Source organism: Episyrphus balteatus, chromosome 2 (assembly GCF_945859705.1).
Source record: "Episyrphus balteatus chromosome 2, idEpiBalt1.1, whole genome shotgun sequence".
NCBI lineage: Eukaryota > Metazoa > Arthropoda > Insecta > Diptera > Syrphidae > Episyrphus > Episyrphus balteatus.
Window position 1 is genome coordinate 17,734,654 of NC_079135.1, and position 18,516 is coordinate 17,753,169.

General features: G+C 30.3%; 1 protein-coding gene across 5 annotated transcripts in view; it reads left to right on the top strand.

Moving 5' to 3' along the window:
- LOC129908710 (uncharacterized) overlaps positions 1-18,516 on the top strand; it is a 218,323-nt gene that overhangs the window by 161,738 nt on the left and 38,069 nt on the right. For all 5 annotated transcript variants that reach the window (XM_055985432.1, XM_055985433.1, XM_055985430.1 and 2 more), the window contains 2 exons: positions 515-710; positions 1,030-1,761. In XM_055985432.1, coding sequence (XP_055841407.1) covers positions 515-710; positions 1,030-1,761 — 928 coding nt within the window. The remainder of the gene's footprint in view (positions 1-514; positions 711-1,029; positions 1,762-18,516) is intronic.

Consider the following 18,516-nt stretch of genomic DNA (forward strand, 5'->3'; position numbering starts at 1 on the left):
CCTTAGAGCTCAGTAAATACCCTTAGTGAATTGTCAACAAAATCCACATGAAAAGTGATACGAAAACAATATTAATCGACATAGGTATTATACATGTATATTGTATATATACAAAAATATTACTCATACACCATAGGGACCATTTAAATTAAGTCCTTACATCTGCAACCAATTTATATCTACCCAAATTTTTAGTGATATATTAATCGATATACATTAAACACCAAGACTGGCGTTATTATTGTGTTGCAAAGGCTATAGGGATACCTCTTTACTGATACCCTCTCAAATGAAGAGAACAGATTTGTTGGGTATTGCTGAAAACAGTTTTCCACAACAGTCTTTCAATATCTCCTCTAACTATCTTAAATCATATTCTGTGGCTTAGCTTATATTAATAAAAAATTAATTTGAAATTCAAATCCTTTTAAACACATATTAATAAGTTGATAATTTTTTTCTTTCTACCTTTCTCCTTTGACCTCTTCTATATTTGAAATTATTTATTTTGCAGCACAACAACATCCGAAACGCCACTAACATTTACCATTCTAATCAGCATCGAGAAATCCAGCCACCTGAATACAATCGAATTAATTTGCAATAGTCTGAAACTCCTAACAAGGCATTTCCAGTTCAGTGAAATTCTTGCCGTATGCACAGATCGAAGCCTGTTATTGAGTAAGCTGACAAATAGGGACCATGACAAGGTGAGTTTTTTTTTCTCTAATTTTTTTCATCATTTCCTTAACTGTTTTTTTTTTCGATATGACAACAACGACGGACACAGTGTTCCGTCTGTTTCCTAATTTGTAATCATTTGTTTAAAAAAAAAAAAGAAATTGAATTTCGACTTCAAACAACAACAAAAAATACATAAAACGCTTTTAGTTTAAGAATCTCTATCCTCTTTTCTTTTTCTTGAATCTTTTTTCTTTTCCTTTTTTTTCACGATCATCTTCTTGGCGCATGCGCACAACCATTTTACCATCATCTAAACGAAAAAAAAAACAAAAAAAAAACCCATAGCACTCAGTGAAACTCATTAGCGTCGATGAAGTCACGAACAGCATTGCCGCCGAACAAGTCCCTAAAAAGTGCGCAGGATTACATCATCATGACCAGAAGAAGTGGCGCGAAATATTCACACTAATCGATCCGCTCCAGAATCAGTGCTTGGCGGCTGGCCAACGTCTTGTTACCACCATGGGTGAAATACGGTCCTCAGATCAACAAGGATTGCCGCCGACACGTCGGCAGCTCTATGCCCAACATCGTGCTCTAAGTCGGGCTCTAATGGACTCTGAGTTGCACAATCTGAGGAAACGTGCTCCCGTGACGTTGGCCCGATTACAGGACTTGGCCAAAAAGCTTAATTATAGCCATAGTAGCAGCAGCAGTAATGAGAATAGTAGTAGTAGTAGTAGTTATATTAATAGTAGAAATAGTTATACCAAATCTTCGGTGACGTCATCATCATCATCATCATCGCCGAGCAAACAATCCAATCCAATAACAACCATTATCACTGGAGGTACCTTAACTGCATCTGCAACAAATTCATCCAATAACAACAACAACAACAACACAACAACAAACAGCAGTAATAACATCGATGTCGCAATTAGACTGAACAAAGTGACGATGTTATTCAATGAAGTTGACCGAGCTGCCAAACGTCTGGAACAACTTACCGAACAGCGAAGAGAACGTTTACGTGAGCTGACAAGACAGCGTGCACTTGAAGATGAAATTAATGAGGTGAGTGTTCTTTTCTGCACAGTGTTGCAGAAGTTTATGTTTAGCCATAATTTACCACAGACTTTTTAATGGACTTAGAAGAGAGAGAGAAGACTAACAACTATTATAAACATAGACAATCTGACGGCGGGACTAAGTTGAAGTTGTGTCTTTTGCTGTGTAAAAGCAGATGTTTCCATTAAAAAAAAATACACTCGCATGCAATTTGCATGTCCCTTTTTAAGAGAGAACGATAAACGAACGAAAACGATAGAACTTAAAGAACGAACGCACATCAGTGACAAGTTGTTAAAAAGATGATGGTTTTGTTGGGTTATCGTGAAAAAGAAAACGATTGGTGGATAGAGCTTAGTCAGGGCGTGGAAAAGTGCATAGTTCGATGAACTATTTACTTTTGTGTGTGGGAAAAACCTTGAATTTAATGGCTTGTTAGTAAGACGACTTCAACATAGTGTCCAGGAAATGCTGGTGATAAACACATCAGTAGTATTTGGAGTTTAGTTTTTTTTCTTTCGTCTTTTAATCAGTAGGTAATCTGCTGAGTTCTAAGAAATACAAATATTCACATGCTTAAAAGCTTGACAATTAATATGATCATGTGCATTACAGGTTGAAAGGTTTATTATGATTAAACTGTGTAAAAATATGGCTTATTTTCAAAATTAGCTATATGTAGGTATATATATTTTATTATTTCAGAATATTCATGCTGTACATTATACTTCATCAACTTTCTATGAAATCTATATGAAATTTTACACATTTTGATGACTTTTATCATTTTATAATTTTAATACATACAAAAACATCACAGGAAATATATTTTTTTATATGTCCCTAATGCATTTCTTCGATCAGGGATTATGCAAATATTTTCATTAAGTCCTCGCTAAAAAAATTTCCAAATTTTTATTTAAACTGTGGCTGCTTTCCGATATTTCAGTTTATTATATTTTTTCATCGATATTACCTTATGATTGAGAAGCAATAAAATTTTAAAAAATAAGAATAGTTTTTGTGATAAGTACAATTTTTTTCTAATTAAAGTAAAATATATTCTTTTTTATTCATTTTTGGAGAAAAAAAACAATGGGTATTATTTTTTTTTCTAACTAGGTAGTTTTTAGATGTCAGTTAATTTTTTTTTTAATGTCATAGGTACAAAAATTTTGAAAAAAATGAGGTTGTCTGTAAAGCCGGTTTACAGACGATGATTTTACGTGATAACGTCATCAGAAAACAGGTTGTGTGCTTTTGTTTAAGATGAGTCAATTTCAAACAATCATAATTTACAAGAAAAAGCTAAAAAAACATACCTTTTTTATTTTCTCATTATATTAATTTTATTTATTATTAAAGCTTACAAAAAAAATTATGCAATTTAAAGCCAAATATTTCTCCTTAAGAATAAAACCATTTTTAAATTTTTACAATGCGCAAAAAGTATAAAAATAATTTATTGAAAACAATCATTTTCATCAAAAAAAGCAACAAAACATGAATTTTTCTTCTCACGTCATTGATTCCATTTTTTTCCCTAACAACCTGTACAAAATGTTATACCATCTGAAAGCTTATTGTCTTAGCTCAAAATATATATATCGATCAGGTCTATGAGACATCTACAAAAAGAGCTAGAATTTTTTGAACTCGATCAAATTTCATTAAAAAAAGCAATTCATTCATGATTCATTTTATTGATGGTTTTGATGACAAATCAAGCATTTATAAATAAGTTCTTACACGTTTTACGCGAATCATTGGCTTTTTGGGACCAATTACAGATTTTACTGTCAATTTTGTCAGTGTAGCATGTTTTTCACATGGGTTTCGGTTATATTTTACCTGTTGAGGTCAAAAAACAAGCACCCTGGTTTTTAATCGGAAATAACTTTTCTTAGAGCAATCGTATTGACTTTATTTTTATGTCATTAGATTCAGCATCAAAAACTACCTTGAAAACATGTATCATATGATGATATTAAACAAACAATTTTTTTCAGTATATTTTTGAACTTCACCCTCTCCCTCTTGTCCGCGAAAAAACACCCTTTCATCCAACTTGTTTGTATAGCCTTTTTTTGTACTTGGTTCTTATCCCAAAAGCAAACTTTTTGCCAAGTTTCATGAGTGTAACAATTTTTTTTATAAATGCCTATTATACCTGTAGGTACTAAAAAAGATAAAAATAAAAACGGTTAAAAAAGGTCAAAGAACTTGGGACAAAAAATCTTGTTTTTCCCGTTATTCGGTCAAAAACCATTTTGAAATACCATTTTGAAATAACATGTTTGCGCACAGTCATAGACTACATGTTCTATAAGCTTGAGATTTTTTGAATGCTACAAAAAATTTAAAAATATAAAAACTCACCCAAAAATACCCCAAAATAAGTAGGTGTTTTTCAAAAATTCTTATTTCGAAACGCAGAGACTAAAAAAAAAACCGTATCAGACCCATAACTTTTTTTTTATTATCTTTCAAATTGCAAAAAAATAATTCTTCTACCTATAATCTCTTCTTTGTCAAAGGTCTACCTCATGTTTTAGTTTTAGAAAACCATTAATAGCTTGTTTTTGAATTTTTTTAGAATTTTTTTCAATACCATTGTCAGTATTACAATAAATTTATCTATTGATTAAAACAAAAATTCCACTCTTTACATTGTCGCGTTTAGAAAATAGTCAATTTTTTGAAACTATGTTCTACCACTATTTACCTTATTAAAAGATGGAATTTTTTTAAATCCTTCAAACGTATTTAACTTTAGGTTATTATCTTACAAATAAGCTATAGAGGATTTTTGTATCTCAAATAGTTTATTTTTATTTTTGAATTGAAATTTTTGCCGCACTGCAAAAGTGCGAGAGTGTAACGTTAGTAAATGGCGTCACTTTTTTGTGGTGGCTGCCATGGTTCATCGATTTATAAAACGTTATGACGTCAAAAAAAAAACCACATACATTTAACGGATATTCTCAAACATGTCACTTTTGGTTGTGAAACAATATTAGCAAATGATATTTTGTTATCTTTCTAATCGAAGATCACTGTCTAGACTAGACAACATAATTCCTCTTATAAGGACATACACCGCAAGAAAAATCTCATATCTATCAGTAAAATCTTTGCGCCAGTTATGCCAAATAAACCCCATTTATGCGACAGACATTTTTCTACTTCAGGCTATAATAATACTCACGTCTTTGAGTTTATTAATTTGTCTAAAATTTCAAAATGCTGCTAACTATGTATTCAAACAAGTGTCTGGCACATGCCAAAATATTTTTTTTTTTTTTAACAAAATTGCATAAGTTTACAATTAGTTTGATTTTTTAGTATAGCAACGCCAAAACAAACTTCATTTATGTCCGCATGTACATTGCATATTTTTACTCTCGACTCGAAACCAATTGAAAAAAAAATGCTGTTAAAAGAGAATTCAAACGTGCTACACGCCTTGAATGACTTTTCACAAAAAATTTATAACCAAAACTAATCCATATTCAATTACATTACCAATTTATAATCTTAATATGTCATTATTGTGCTTAAGTCATGACACCAACAGAAAAGGGGAAGGGGTTTGGTTTCACCAGTTGGTCTATAAAAAGACAGTCCGACACAAACCAAACGTCGAAGTCGAATATATAGTGTGACATGGTTGCAATACGATTTTTCTCTTCACCGCGCATGTATCCATTCACATCTTCAATAAGTAGATAGTTATCCATGAGCTCCAAGTAATGTTAATTTTTTGTTATAACTTTGTTTCACGTCTTTCTTGCCTGTTTGTAACTTTAGTAAACTCAAGTTAGCTGAGTAGATGGACGACTCGACGACCGCGCTAAATGCGTATAAACTATATACGAAAAATTGTCACCATAAATCTGGATCAATATTATAGTTCAGTTTATGGTATTGAAAACAAATTAACGATGCAAAAGTGTTGCCATTTTGCAGTTTTTATTTCAGTGCAGATTTACCTCTGATTAAATTCGCTGGTTCAGTTAACCCTGCAGAACAAATAACAGTAGCAGTTTTTTAAGGTAGGCTTACCTTATCTTTGCGATGTCAAAAATCTGTCAAAATTAAAAAAAAACATATATTTTCATTCAATTTGGCATCACTTTTTGTATCTAATGTCATAAAAATAGGAGTAAAAAGTGTATAAACAAAGTTGCTCATTACAGACTTAAACTTACACTTTCCCTACCCGAGCTAAGAGTTCCTATTTGTGCATGCGTGCGTCGCGTCGTCAACTTGTCCATATTTGAAACTCAACCTACTGCGGGTAAAAGAAACAAGCAGCATCTCATCGCTTGTTTAACAGACAGCAAGGGGTTCCCTCATTGTAACATGCGTTTGCTAAATGTTGTATGCCACGCATATGGCTTTTATACGTGGCTGCCATATCATAGGATGACAGGGACTGATAAATTCGCGATACATCATTATTAAGTGCAGCGCTTTTATTGGTGCTTCATGTAAAAGGCTGAAAAACTTAAGAGTATACTGCCCATGCTCAAAGGAGTTAATTGTTAGTATAAAGTAGATTCCTATACTAAAACTTTTAAAGGTATTTAATTTTCTTGTTTATTGGATATTGTTTGGAATGCAATAAGCAAACCATTGAAATTATTATCCACACGCACACACACAAGGCACAGAGAAAAGGCATGTCTTCAATAAAAATTAAAAAAAAAAAAACTTAAAACAAGAAATAGTCAAGAGAGGTAGATATCTATTATAAGTTGAACCTGAACTTGATATTGACCAGAAGCTAGAAAAAGTGCGTGTTCTTGTAGATTTAATTGACTTTTACAAGGTTCAATTAAATTATAGTTTTTTTTTTTACTTGATTTTGTTTGATTTAAAAGCGGAATTTTAATGTGATAGATATATTTAAAATAGTTTGTGCTTAAGGATATTCCACTTTTGAGTATTAAGAGAATTTTGAAGAACTTGATTGAAGATGAAGACAAAAGCTAACAATTAAGACCGTTGTCGGCCTAACCCATAATTAATTTTATTAGGGCGTCCCTTATTTTCAAAAGGGTAAATTTCAAAATGTGAACGGGCTCAAAATGTTCCCAAATTTTCAGATCTCTACCATTTTATTTACACATGCCGAATTAATTTTTAATATTTCCATACAAAATATCGATAAGTTACACAATGTTTTGAAGTGTTGGTAAAACTGTAAATGTTGATATAAAAAATTTAAAATTCCTAAATGTCTTAAGTAGGTCCTTGAAAAAGTGCACAAAAAACATTTTTTTAAAATTTTTTGGACAAATTTTCAGCAAAAAAGAAAAATAAACGTCATCATAAAAACAACGAAATCGATGGTTATTTTAGAATGGGTAAACATTGTTTGAAAAAATTTAAAATAATTTTTTCGTGCTTTCTTTTAAGTGCTTGACATTTACAAAATTTGGTTTTTTTTTTCATTTTAACAGACACACTTCAAAACTAACTGCAATTTATCGATGCTGCCCATAATCTCGTAAAGGCCCTAACTACAAAATTTTTTATTTTGAGTTTTTTGCATATTTGGAGTTAGGGCATTGTCTCTGAATTATTCTCATTTTTTTTTTTAGCATAGGTCTTCAAATAAGCTAGAAAATTCAAAATGTACTTTTGATTTTTTTCATTTTTATATGCAAATTGCGATATTAGATTTAGTGTTTTCCTCTATAACTTAGAAGTAAGAAAAGTGTAGTTAGGGCCTTTACGAGATTATGGGCAGCATGGTACTGGCACTTTTTGTCGAAAAACGATTTCGATAAAAAATATAAAATTGATGTATCGATGTAAATTTAAAAAAATCGATTTTTTAAACTCTTTTGATGCAATACCCCGCCCTTTTGATGTCGATTTATAAAAATCAATTCATCCTAAAATAAATTAAAAGTAAATAAAATTTATCGATTTTGTAAGAAATATCGATTTTCTATACATATTTCAAAATTTCAGATTGCTCTCGATATTTTTAGAATAGACATCAAATAGATTTTGATGCACGAAAAAGAGCTGAGAAGTGTGTGTTTTTATATTCTTAACGATTTTTTTTTTTTTTTTTTCAAATTAGCCGTTTTGAAGCTCGATACTCCATTTTCAAAACTTTCAATATAAATTATATATGTAGGTCCTTTAGATCGATTTATCGTGGCCTATCTTAAAAAATCAAGGTCTGAGAAAACAGAAGCTACTTGTGAACATAATCTCTCAGAGAAAACTATAACTTGACGAACATAGAACACATTTTTCGTCACTGGCCAAGACACAAAAAGTGCATACCCTACCTTTAATTACTTAAATTTACTTGATGAAGTCTGCCCTTGCGCAGAGTTTGGCACAAGATTAAAAAAATTGACAAAGTTTATTTCAGATTTTAGCCTTTTAAAAACCATTCAAAATTATAAAACAGAGTCTGCAATCACAGACATTTACCGCTTTCTATTTTAAGAAACTGTGAATTATAATTCACAAAAAAAAAAAAAAAAACATTCAAAAGTTTGTTTCCTAAGACTAGCACTGTTCTTTAATGTATAAAGTTTTGCAGATTGCTGCATTCTATTACCTACATGAGCAGTGTTAGTAACCTAAAACTGGGACGATAATCGATATTGTATTTATGCGAATAAGCCTTTGTGGGAACGTAAGGTGGAATATAATATTTTTACTTAACCCTCTGTAGGCACACCTCTTTTTTGTGACGTGATAGGCACACGGGTGCAAATTTGGTTTATACTTTTTTCATGTCGCTAGAACTTTTTTCGGTCTCAATATTTTATAGAGAAAAATATGTGAAATTGATGTAGAATTGTCCGAGGAATTCGAATATTGCATTCACAATTTCAAAAAAATATATTTTCACCTTTATAAAGATATTTTTTTGTGACCACTTTTTTGAAAAATCGTAATTTTTTTTATTTTTGTCCTGCCAAATTCGCACCCGTGTGCCGACAGAGGGTTAATACAAAAATATATTAGAACTACTTTGCGAGAACCTTTGATCTTGCGCAAAAAAATTGATTTATCAAAATATCGATTACTATATTTTCTATCGCTATATTTCTTTTTCTGCCCATCACTACCACATGACATGAAAAATTTATCTTAAATACAACAATTTATTTTCAAACTCCCATCAAAACTATTGTGAAAAAGAAATCGACCATTTACTCTAAATAAGTTGTTATAAAAAAATAACTATCTGCAAATCATGTCAAAATTTTCAAACCATCACCTGATTTTAACCAATCACTCAAAAAACTCAAACAAAACTTATCAAAATTCCCTACAAATTGTGTGAATGCAAATAATTCACAAAACCAAACCAAACCAAACTATCTGCGATGCTTATAAAACATGATTAATGTCCCCTGCGGAGTTGAAAAGAAAACCGCAATGTCTTGAGAATCTTCAATAACGTGTGATTAGCTTTATTATTTTTTGAAGTAGTTATAGGAAATGTATACAGCTCTATATAGACATTCATCCGCCCAACGACCAGAGCGAAATCACGGAGGGCATTGTGTATAGCAAGCGTCCCATTCTCTACCCAATCACGAATCATGGTGATTTGTCATACCCCACAGGTTTTTAAAGAAAAAATATGTCTTCCTCAGCTCTTTTTAATACAATGATCATAACTTCAAAATAACCACAAGGAGGCAGGAAGAAAGGTTTAAGTCATTTTTGTGCCGCCAAATTGCCTTTCATAATTTAAATGAATAATTTGGGTCACGATCGCTCATTGAGATGCTTTTTGAAATGCATGATGCGTCGCCATGTTTTATTTTTTTTTTTTAATTTTGTGTTTCTCGCGGAAAAAAGTGAACGCATTCAGGCTTTTGCTCTTAGCTGAAAAAAAAAAAAATGTTTAATTTTCTTTTCGTCAATTTGCCATAATTCTTACAAATTGCCCGCCTGCCGCTTAATTACTTGACAGTTCAGCACCACACCGATCCGCCGATATGTGTGAAACAAGTTCCTTAGCATAGCTGCGGGACATTGGCCGACCTAACTTTGTAATACCTCCGGAACTTGTCCGTTGCCATCGGTATAAATAAGTCTGAGGATATCATCGCGGTGTGAGATCTGAATGTCATCATTGGAACTTGCATATTCGAAATCGTTCCACATTCCAAATAAATTTTCTGATCTTGTTTTCATTTCAACTTCACATACTTCCAACTCTGTCCCTCTCTCTATCTCTCTCTTTTTCTCTAATTAATAATCTTAAAGAGTATGGAATGCATCTTTCAACAAACATTCCAAATCGTTTTGGCTCAGAGTTTTGATTAATTGTTTTGACTGAATGTGACAGGTGAAATGGAGGGAGTCAAAATGCGCCTGCTGCCACCGGTGGCGGTGTGGTGATGTTCGGTGGGATGCCGCAGGGGACCAGTCTTTGAACACATTTATTCATTTTTGATGTCTTGGTTTTTAAAGAGAGTATCGTGCCGATCATCGTTTAGTAGACAGTTTTTTTTTTCTTCGTCAAGTAATATATGTCTTTATGGAATTATATAATCGAATTAGCAACTTATTTAATTTGTTAAATATTTTTACCGTTAGAGAGATACATAATATAGTTTAATTCGATTGGGTATTATTGAATGTGGTTTAGTGAAGAAATAAATCGACTTGCTGCGGACAATTAAATTTCTACAGTAGCATGATGATGATGATGATAGTGGTGGCTATCGACAGCTCATTCATTGCCTGGGGACAAAACAAGTTGTCTAATTAAATTACACTTACACTTTAGCTCTGTTAGCTTTGTCGGGGAATTGGTTGAGTTTTTTTTTTTTTTTTGAGCTATTATGGAATTAGCAGCTGACTATGAGTACTTTTTGAAACATGTTTGAAAAAAATTTTAAAATATCCATGGAGAAATTTGTATTATCAATTTTTTTCTTGTAACTTTTCTTGTAATTATCATTTGGGGTGTGTAATTTTGTTGAATATTTTGATAATGGAAGTAATTAAATTTAAATTACACCCATTTTTCAATATATACATCGCGTGACTCGAATTGCAAAGCATCCGCGTTTATTGTTGATATAGAAACGAGTGAAATCTGAAAAATGTCTTGGGGTTATTAGTTTTATGCAAAAAAACAAAAAAATAGTGATAAAAGGTCTGATAGATATATTTTCTTACATCTGTAGTTCTCTGATAGACAGATTGGCAGTTACAAGGTATAGTATATAGGTGCTGGGTAACACTTGTAATTGCGATATTCCACTTCAAACCCACCACAGTTTTAAATCAACTGGTTTTACTATGCTGCATTTGTTGCAATGAATAAAAATAATACCAAAGGCTTTTCTTAAGGAATTTTTATCAACATCATAATTTACTAATTTTTTTTTGTTATCGATAACAGAACTTTTTTACATTTCTCCTTACAATACAATGCAGTACAATTAAAACAAAGAAAACATAATAATAAGATTCTCATGTAATTTTTTTTTTTTTGAAAATATATAGTTCACAGTATGTTAAGTATAAAACATGTATAAATCAAACTCTACCTCAGTTTAGAACGGTATTTAGAATTAGAGTTTACGTCCCATCTGTAACTTTCAAACGCAGACAGAAGAAGAAATCGACATCTATTTTGGGAAACAAACGAAAAATCGATAAGGAATAAGATAATATTTAAAATGTCAATCTATATCGATTGTTTTTTTGTATATTGGTTATTGATCGTATATTTAACTTTTGAAAATTCAAAATTAACCTTGATGATCGATATCTATGAAAAAATGCAATAAATTTTTTTTGTTTCTGACCGGAGAAACTTTGGAAAAGGAATGAATTAGTTTTTAATTGATTGTACTTTTTCATATACATAGATCATCAAACTTAATTTTAAATTATCATCGATTTTTAATTTTGTATTTTTTTATTTGACAAATAAAATTAACTGCTTTTAAAAATAAATTGCACGACTGTCGCACGTACTTGCTCTTATGCTTAAAGTAACTATAATGTTAAAGCTTTTTATTCAAGAAATTAAAAATTTGATATTTTGAAGAAATTTCATAAGTAGTATAAAAAAATTAAATCTGTTTTTATAATTAATTAAACTCCGTTTTAAATTATCTTAAAAAAAAAAAACAAATATGCCATTTTATTTCTTGTATAAAAAGGTATTTTTAGAAAAAATTTTTCGAAAATTGTAGGAGCCGTTTTTTAAAAAAAAAGTTTTTTATATATAAAATTTTTTAACATTTTTCAAAAAAAAAGTTGGGATGCCATTTTGAAGAAATAATTAATTTACACATTAAAACTAAATTTCAAAATTTTTCATTAATCCGTTTTCAAAAAATTGATTTTTCAAAAAAAAATTTTGAAATATTTTTAAAAAAAACCAAAAATACGTTTTTTGATAATTTTCTAAAATTTTAATATTATCTTTACTTACACACTTTTGTATAAAAATTTTCATTTGAATCGGGTTAATGTTGTACGAGATATTCAGAAACGAAAAAAACCGTTCTATGACAGGTACCGTTAATAACGGTACAAAAAATATTTTTTTTATTTAAAAAGTTGGCTCTTATGTGTTGTACTACACACAAAAATTTTAATCAAAATCGTTAGAGCCATTTTTGAAAAAAAATTAACTTTTCTATTTCCGTTATATGGCAGGTACCGTTAGTTTTGGTCATAAAAAAAAAATTTCAATTTCCCCTCTAGGGAATCACCAAAACTGCTAACTACTAAGTTTGAAGAAAATCACTTCACTCGTTTAGGCTGCAGCTCCAGATAGAGACAGACAGACAGACAGACAGACAGACAGACAGACAGACAGACAGACAGACAGACAGACAGACAGAATTGCCGGACCCACTTTTTTGGCATTCTCCATCATCGTAATGTCATGTAAAATTGTTATCTCGAGTTCGATTTTTTTTACGAATCCTAAACTTGCCCTATAGTACCTATATCGCAAGTAAAAATCGATAAAAATATCGACTAAACGATAAACTTTGATCAAAAAAAAAACTATCGAATTTATTTATATTTTCTTTTGTTTCAATGGACTTTCTTTCCGAAAATTTCTGTTAGAACTATGCATTTCTTATATTTGATTTAATAATTGTAAAGCTTTTTATTAATATCGAATTATCAATATCAACGCACTGCTCCAATTACATATTTGATATATTTGACATATTTTTGCGACGGTAACAATATTTCATATGACGAAATAAAAATAATGCACGAAGTTTTGACCGCAAAAACTCGATGTTTAAATCATCGATTCCAGTACCTAAAGCTTTTTATAATCGATAATATCAAAGTCGATATTTTTGCAAATCGATGTTTTTGGGTACCTATCTGTTGAGCACTCAATATTTCATAAAACATCATTTTTTTACCAAGATTTTGTAAATCGATTTTTTTGTAATTGATATTTAAAAAGGCTATAACTGAACTCAACCAAAATCCCAGAAGCAGAAAAAGTTTGTCTTAAGAATTTTCTGTCTAACGGCAAAAAACTGATATGAGCTGGAGAAGAAAATATCGATCTTTTGATTTATGTCTATACTGACGGTTATTTTGACGAAAAATACCTAATGATATTTGTACGAATAGATTCATTTTATCCAGTAATCTGTGGTATTTTTTTTAACAAGAAACAAACAAACACAATTCAAAAATATACATATTGTTACAGTAAATTCCTGTCTAATAAATATCTCTTTCTTCCAAAGCTTCCTCAGTAGCATCGGTGGTTTTTATCAATTGTGACCTTAAGTCTACCAGTTCTAAAAAAGAGCCTTTTAAATCAAAACAACATATTTTTATTTATCGGAAACCAGGAACAATTACTTTCCATAAAAATAGTTTATATAAATTGTAAAATAAAGTAATACAAATATCCTATTCGAAATTCCTCAATTTATCCATTCCAATACCTTTCGAAGTCTTCTACTCCTTATCGATAACAATTCCAAACAAAATACAAACACCGCCATCCCAATCATGCAAAAATATATATCATACAATGCAACAATTCGTTCATTCGAAAACGGTTTCTTCGGTGGACTTTCATAAAGCTTACTAAAAAGCGCTGGATGTGCCGTATGATATGTACTAAGATGCTTTGTCAATCCAGAAACTGTCAAATCCGATAACTTTCGATTAAATATTTCCAAAAGTATTGAATTCTTTTGAAAATACATAACAACTTGATACATAAAAATAATCTCATTTACTAAATACAAATGACTACCATTGAAATATTCCTTTGACATGTAACTAAGAAAATTATCCTGTATTGCAACAGTTGCATAATTCTTTGTCGATTGTTCCAATATTCGATATCTTTCAAAATTCGCCACACTATCGGTAACAATTGTTCGATTTTTTGGAAATATATTTATCAAATCGATATCTGGTGAGACAAGAAATTGATAGTTTTGTTTGATGAGGTCCTCGAGTCCTGTTGGTATTTGAACAAATGAATCCCCTCGAATTGCATCATACAAAGCCCCTTGATAGGCATTTCGAATAAAAAACCACAAAAGCATCCACATCATCACGATAAACCGGGCAAAAGTTCCACGAGGTGTTTGAGTCATTGGATAGCCTAAATGCACACCAATAAAATTGAGTCCAGGAGTTGTATTTTCTTGACCATAGAAAAAGTTCCGAATCGAAGGTCTTACAAATCGCATTGTTATAAGGAAAAATGTCCCAAAAAGTAGAAGAAGACCAAGCAAATTCCAACCTTGGTTACTTATCGGTTTTGCCAAACGACCGAGCGGGCTTAATTTTTCTTGAGGATTGAAGATATAAATAAAAGGTGAACTATGAATAAGCCGGGATGTGGAAAATAGCCCATGACTTGGATCCGAAGCACTAAAACCACCAACTACGATATCAGCTCTGTTCGAAATAAGCTGGAAGAAATACTTTAAGTTAAAGAAATCAATGTCAAAATAGTGATGGGAACTATCGAATTATTTGAACTATCGATATTTAGTAACTGAATGATTTGAACTATCGAATAGTTCATTCATTCATTCGAATAAAAACTATCGAATAAATTATCGAATAAACTATCGAATAAAAAAACTATCGTATAAGAAAAATATTCGAATGAAAAAACTATCGAATAAAAAAAAACTATTCGAATGAAAAAACTATCGAATAAAAACTATGAATGATTTAAAACTATCGAATGAATGAATCTTTAAAAACTATCGACAGTTTGATAGTTTTTATTCGATGGTTCCCATCACTAGTCAAAAGTCGAACTTACATCATCAAAACATCCATAAGTAGTTCCATTATCAAGAGCATAAGTCCTTTCTAACGGAAATGGCAGGATATCGATAGTAAAATTGAGTATTGTCGCAAAATACTTCAACAAATATCCTTCAATTCCATCAAGATTTTCCCAATCTCCAACAGCTTTTGGATCACTTTCATTCCCATTAAACATTACAAAAGGTGATAGACCACGAGTGGAAACTCTCAGCGGACATTGATGAAAATTAATAAGCTTTTCTGGAAACAATCGTTTTATCTTTTTCAAACTATTACGATCTTCAAGTTTGAAATAAAGATGCGGCATAATAACTCGACAATTGTTTTCGTTGAAAAGATACAAAATGTACATACAAACACCATCTTGAGGATGTTGAAGAATTATATTAATATCGTAGACCATCATTTCTAAACAAAGTTGGAAAATTTGCTTCATAACTTCAACAAAGTCCTCATTTACTTCAGTTAGAACGATGAGAAAATAGAAATGACGATTATTTTTGTTATCAGAAAATCGACTTCGAATAATTCTGTAATAAAAAAAAGTTAAGTCAAGTTTTCTCCAAAAAAGCTGATAACTTACCGAAATGCTTCAACCGAATCAACAATAAAAATATAATAATCCCTTGGTTGATCGAATTTTTCACTAAAATACAATTGAATTGAAAGAATTTCATGCATTTTTAGCAACAAAAAGTTCATCAAAAAAATATTGGTGATACCAGTTTCATTTGTTAAACTGTGTTCAGCAATAACAACTGTTGAAGAAAATCGACTTATATGTTCACGAGCAAGATAAAGGACCACTCTTGCCAAATCGAGACTTTCATCGGTTATAACCGAATTTTGTCCTTTAACATTCATTTGGAATAAAATGAAATAGAGAAAAATCCAACTCGTTTTCAACAGCATTGCCAACAAACTGCAATATATGATGGTGGCCTCTTGGGACAAAGGATATTATTTTTAATTAGATTAACACTAATAAAAACAATAATTGAGTGGTTGTTATTTATTATTCGAATAATGAAGTCGTTGAGTGATCTATCATTAAGATTAATTTTGTAGATAAGCTTAACCTTACGTAGGAGGCTTTAAACGTAAACATCAGCGGAATTAGTATTGCGTGAAAAGTCAAATGGAATGTATTTGGTTCAAATAGAATAATTGAATTTTATACTTAATTTTATTATCAAGGATTGAAGGCTATTAAATATAACAGAAAAAAGTGAAAGATTATAATGAAAACCTACGTTTAAGAGGTTTTATTATTTATTATTGTTTACTAAAGCATTTTTTAGTTGTTGAAAAAAAAAACAATAGTTATAGAATTATGTAACTATAAATAAATTAAAAAAAGTTGTAAATTATTTATGGTTAGCGTCACTATTGTAACCTTCGAAAATGTTACCAAATCTTCGGGAAAAATTCAAAAATAAACCTTTTTCACAAAAATAAAGTACTAAAACCAACTGTAGATATTATTTGCACACTGTCTTATTTTAAGGGGTCGTGGGGGTCATGACCCAAACCTGAGGTGAAAAACAGAAAATTATAAGGCAAAAGGTGGAAACGAGCTTTTAAACCATATAAAGGGTTTCTTTATTGTTATGGACTATGCTTTAGGAAACGTTTCATGGGCATTAGGGTGGGTCAAAAAAATCGAAAATTTTTTTTTGATTTGGTACTCCGAAAAATCGATTGCTAGACCCCTCTAGAATATACACACCAAATATGAGCTCTTTATATTAATGGGAAGGTCCTCCGCTTTGCAATTTTCCATTTTTACATCAAGCTTCTACTAAAAAAAAATAATTTTTTTATTAATTGACTTTTTAGCAAATTTCTTTTCATATTCTTGTAGGAAATTGAACGCTCTACAAAAAAGGCCTTATACACTTTTTTCGTTTATCTAACCGTTGAATAGATATTTGAGGTCCAAAAATCGAGAAAATCTTTAAAAATTCGTTTTTTGTTCTTAATTTTGTGACAAATTGAAAAATTATAATGAACAAACGCGCAAGACATATTCTTGTTGAAAATTGATTGCTCCACAAAAAAGGTCTTATTAACTTTTTTCATTAATCTAACCATTCTAAAGATATTCGAGGTCAAAGTTAAAAAAAAAAAAATAAAACATTTTATATTTTTAAAAAATTTCTAATTCACTGAAACTTCATTATTTTCAAATTAGCAAGATATATTCTTGTAGGGGCTTAAACGTTCTACAAAAAATTCCTTGGAATGAAATTGATTGCTTTAACCGTTTAGAAGATATTCGTATCCAAACCAATGCTCACTGATTTCAATAGTTTTCTTATGACCCGTATGCATTGCGATACTAACGAAACCTGTGTAGAGGAAATTCATTTCATCCTACACATATTTTTTTTTTAATTTTTTTTTTTTAAAGCTAACTTTTGCTTTCAAAGATCACATTTCTAAAATTCAAATTAATCATATAATTTTACTATTTTTACTCGGTACTTTTTTATAGAAAAAAAAAATTTATGGTTTGATGTTTCCGCAAAAAAATAATAATGCTGAAAACATCGCTCTTGGAAACATCGATATATCGAAACTTCAAACATTTCTGAATTATTTTCGTACTTTTAGTACAGTTGAACAGAGTTTTGTAAAAATATAGGTAATTTTTTCCAAACCGGTCTCTGCGATTTTTATAAAAACATGCAACTGCAATCGCAATGTAAAATGTTGTATGGTCAACGTTGATTCAATTTTGAATAAAAATACATTTTTAAATGATGGTCTTCAACGCAAAATCATTCCGAAAAACAGTTAAATCAATGTGGTTTCCGTTTATTTTAACAAGGTTGAAGTTTAACACAGTGTAGAACGGTTATTAACTTCTAACTTTGTTTAAAATTACAACCTCAATAATTTCAACAGATTTTTCTTAAACAAAAGCTTTGATTGTATTAATTAAAAATTTAATATAGAAAAATTTATTTTTTGGATTAAGAAAAATATATTTATTTTTTAAAAAATATCAATTTACGAAAACGGGACATTTTTTTTTTTCTTAGTTTTAATTTGGTTAAATATTTAGCTGATGATGAGTTTTTGACATTTGTATCTTTGTCATGAGGAAAATAAAACACAGCTAAAGTGAAATATAATGAAAAATATTGATTTTTCTTAATACACACTCATAATGTTGCATTACTTTCCCAATTTTATTTCTTTATTTTCAGTTTTTGATTATTTATTAATAAAATACATTAATCCTTCTGCAAATAATTTATCCTCTGAAGATAAAAATTTAACAGGTTCCCAGAGCAGGGTAAATGTTTGACAGCTGAATTTTTTTTTTGTATTCAAAAATGTATTGTCAAAAATTTAACCTCCGCTAAATATTTAACCCAATTAACACACGCCCTTATGTAGTGTGTAAACAATTAGAGTCATTTGAGGTAAGATTGCGCAGTG